This window comes from Buceros rhinoceros, unplaced genomic scaffold, assembly GCF_000710305.1.
Source record: "Buceros rhinoceros silvestris isolate BGI_N320 unplaced genomic scaffold, ASM71030v1 scaffold7976, whole genome shotgun sequence".
In the NCBI taxonomy this organism is placed as follows: Eukaryota; Metazoa; Chordata; class Aves; order Bucerotiformes; family Bucerotidae; genus Buceros; species Buceros rhinoceros.
In genome coordinates, this window is record NW_010418035.1 from 130,369 (window position 1) to 132,635 (window position 2,267).

The following is a 2,267-nucleotide window of genomic DNA, read 5'->3' on the forward strand; positions in this document are numbered from 1 at the left end:
GTACATTTCAGTGAAAGTTCTTGAAAACTATGCATGGAATATTGTTTTGTAACTGCTGTTCTGCGTCCTAGGTGGCTACAAAACCAGGCTAAATATGTATCAGTGGGCAAAGCAGTACTCAATAATCCATGTCATTAACCCTAAAGAAAAAAAAACACCAAAAAATACACCTTCCTACATACTCTTTTCCACAGAGGAACACAGATGTTGTAGTTCGTACCTAAGAGCACTTTCCACACCAGTATACGATACATGGATGGGAGAGGGAACCTTTGGCTAAATGTGCAAAGTTTCTCAATATCTGTAGAGAAAGAGAGAGAGAGAGAGACAAAAAATTAGGGTGAACTTAAATTACAAGTCAGTTTGAGTCTCTGTGCTACACAAGTATGAGAATCCTTAGCTGCAGATGGAAATCCCCTTTTTCATCACACATTATCAACAAATGCTTTTACCTTTTCATCTGAGAATAGAAAGTGCCCTATAAATTGCCAGGATTTTGAAAAACATACACACTGGGGTGATTTACAAGAAAACTACCCAAGGTTTCACCAGCAAGAAATTGTACCGTTTTACAGATGTTTTGTAAATCGTGTTGCTATGTCAAAACAATCAAGGGCTTTGTTAAAGGGACAACATTTATCTTTCTGTCCTGTGAGAGATGTGGCACTCCTCGGGGACCAACGGTAATAACAAAACCTTCGTTGCTTCGAGGAACAGCACGAGATGATAGATTTTTCAGATTATACTCACGCTCACTAAAAAACCTCTAGTTTTTTGGGCACAGAGAATGAGGGAAGAAATAAAAGCAACCAGCAAGCAGACAGATCTCTAGCAGTTTTAAAAATCAGACTTTCATATCTCTGACATGCAGAGGACAGCTAGAATAATTGAGAGACTAGCGGTCAAAGACGCAAAACTTCAATGAGTACTAAGCACGGCAGCTAAACACCTCGTGTTACTCCCACCCTCAGCCCCAAACCACCAAAGTAATGGAGGAAACAGCGACATCAACTTGCCCAGCCGGTCATCTTTCAAGAGAATTTCCAGCGACTTCTTTTCTTCAACGCCACGGAACCCCACTTTTTCGTAATACACTGAGCGGAAGTTTCTCTGCGAGTCGTCGGCCATGATCGATGCCCTCTGGAGAAAGAGTCATTCCCCTGAAGACTTACAAGAACACATTCCTACAGCGTTAAGGTCAAGTACTTTCGCACACTGATCACAGCTGACTGCCTGCGTCTCTATAGTATTGACAAACCCTACAGAATATGAAAAATTTTCAAGATTGTTTCCTTCATATGCTAACATGGACAATCATAAAAATAACTGAGCCTAAACACAGTCTAGTCATAGCCAATTGCCAAAGAAAACAGAGGGGTTTTTTTTACAATTTTTCAAGCCTGTAGTAAATGATGCTACTTTAAAAAAAATTCTGGAGAGACACTGAAGTCTTTTACGTGTCTTTTATGTGTCCTTTACGTGATATTGTGTATTTCAAAACCAATGTAAGAAATAGTTAAGAATCTGACAAAATTCTGGCTACAGAAACCCTCTTCCAGTCCAACCATTACCCAAATAAGTAAATCACCAGGTTTCATACTCACCAGGCGATGTGACCAGAAGGAAGGACGAGCCAATGCTGCCCTCAGCAGCACAGGGGGGACAAGAAACACTGAGGTCAGCGATGCAGGTCTGTCCTTCACTTGTGGATTCAAATTAAATGTTCATGTTGCTGCAACAGCCAAGGTCTTGAGCTTGTTATTCCAGTACTAAAAACAAACACCTCATGCCCACGCTGGAAACAATGGTAAATTTCAGTGAGAACTCTTGCCTCCTAACGGATGTAACTGATATTTCCATTCATTCAGCTCAGCCTCCTAAGTATTGATTCTCTCTCCTCTGCAAATTCCAAATGTTTTGTAACTCAAAGGACTAAAATCAATCTTTTGCTTTTACGCCAGGCAAACAACCAACGCTCCAATCTCTACACGTATCGCCAACAAAGAGGAAAAGGGGGGAAGGGACCCCCGGCCAGCTCGCTGACAGTGTTCTGTACAAAAGAGTGCCACCAACTGCCCCCCTCCAAAGACCGCGGCACTTCTGGCATTGGTGGCACTTTTCCACACACCGCATTTCACACAGGGGCTTTTAACAGCAGCCACGACGTACAAACACTGAGCAAAGACCCCCGAACACACACACCCACACCCCCCTGCCCAGGCTGAGGGGAAGGCCGGGGGCAGACACCCCCCACAGCCCCACCGCCA

The 2,267-nt window shown here is 43.1% G+C and overlaps 1 protein-coding gene across 3 annotated transcripts in view; it reads right to left on the reverse strand.

The window, feature by feature from the left end:
* The window catches only part of TBC1D7 (TBC1 domain family, member 7), an 11,797-nt gene extending 10,663 nt beyond the window's left edge, over nt 1–1,134 (reverse strand). For 2 of the 3 annotated variants that reach the window (XM_010138378.1, XM_010138379.1), the window contains exons 1-2: nt 1,017–1,134; nt 221–301 (exon numbers count right to left, since the gene is read on the reverse strand). In XM_010138378.1, the coding sequence (XP_010136680.1) occupies nt 221–301; nt 1,017–1,128 (193 nt within the window). In that variant the 5' untranslated portion in view covers nt 1,129–1,134. The remainder of the gene's footprint in view (nt 1–220; nt 302–1,016) is intronic. The other variant, XM_010138380.1, reaches the window with a different exon arrangement.
* Between the last annotated feature and the right edge of the window lie 1,133 nt (nt 1,135–2,267).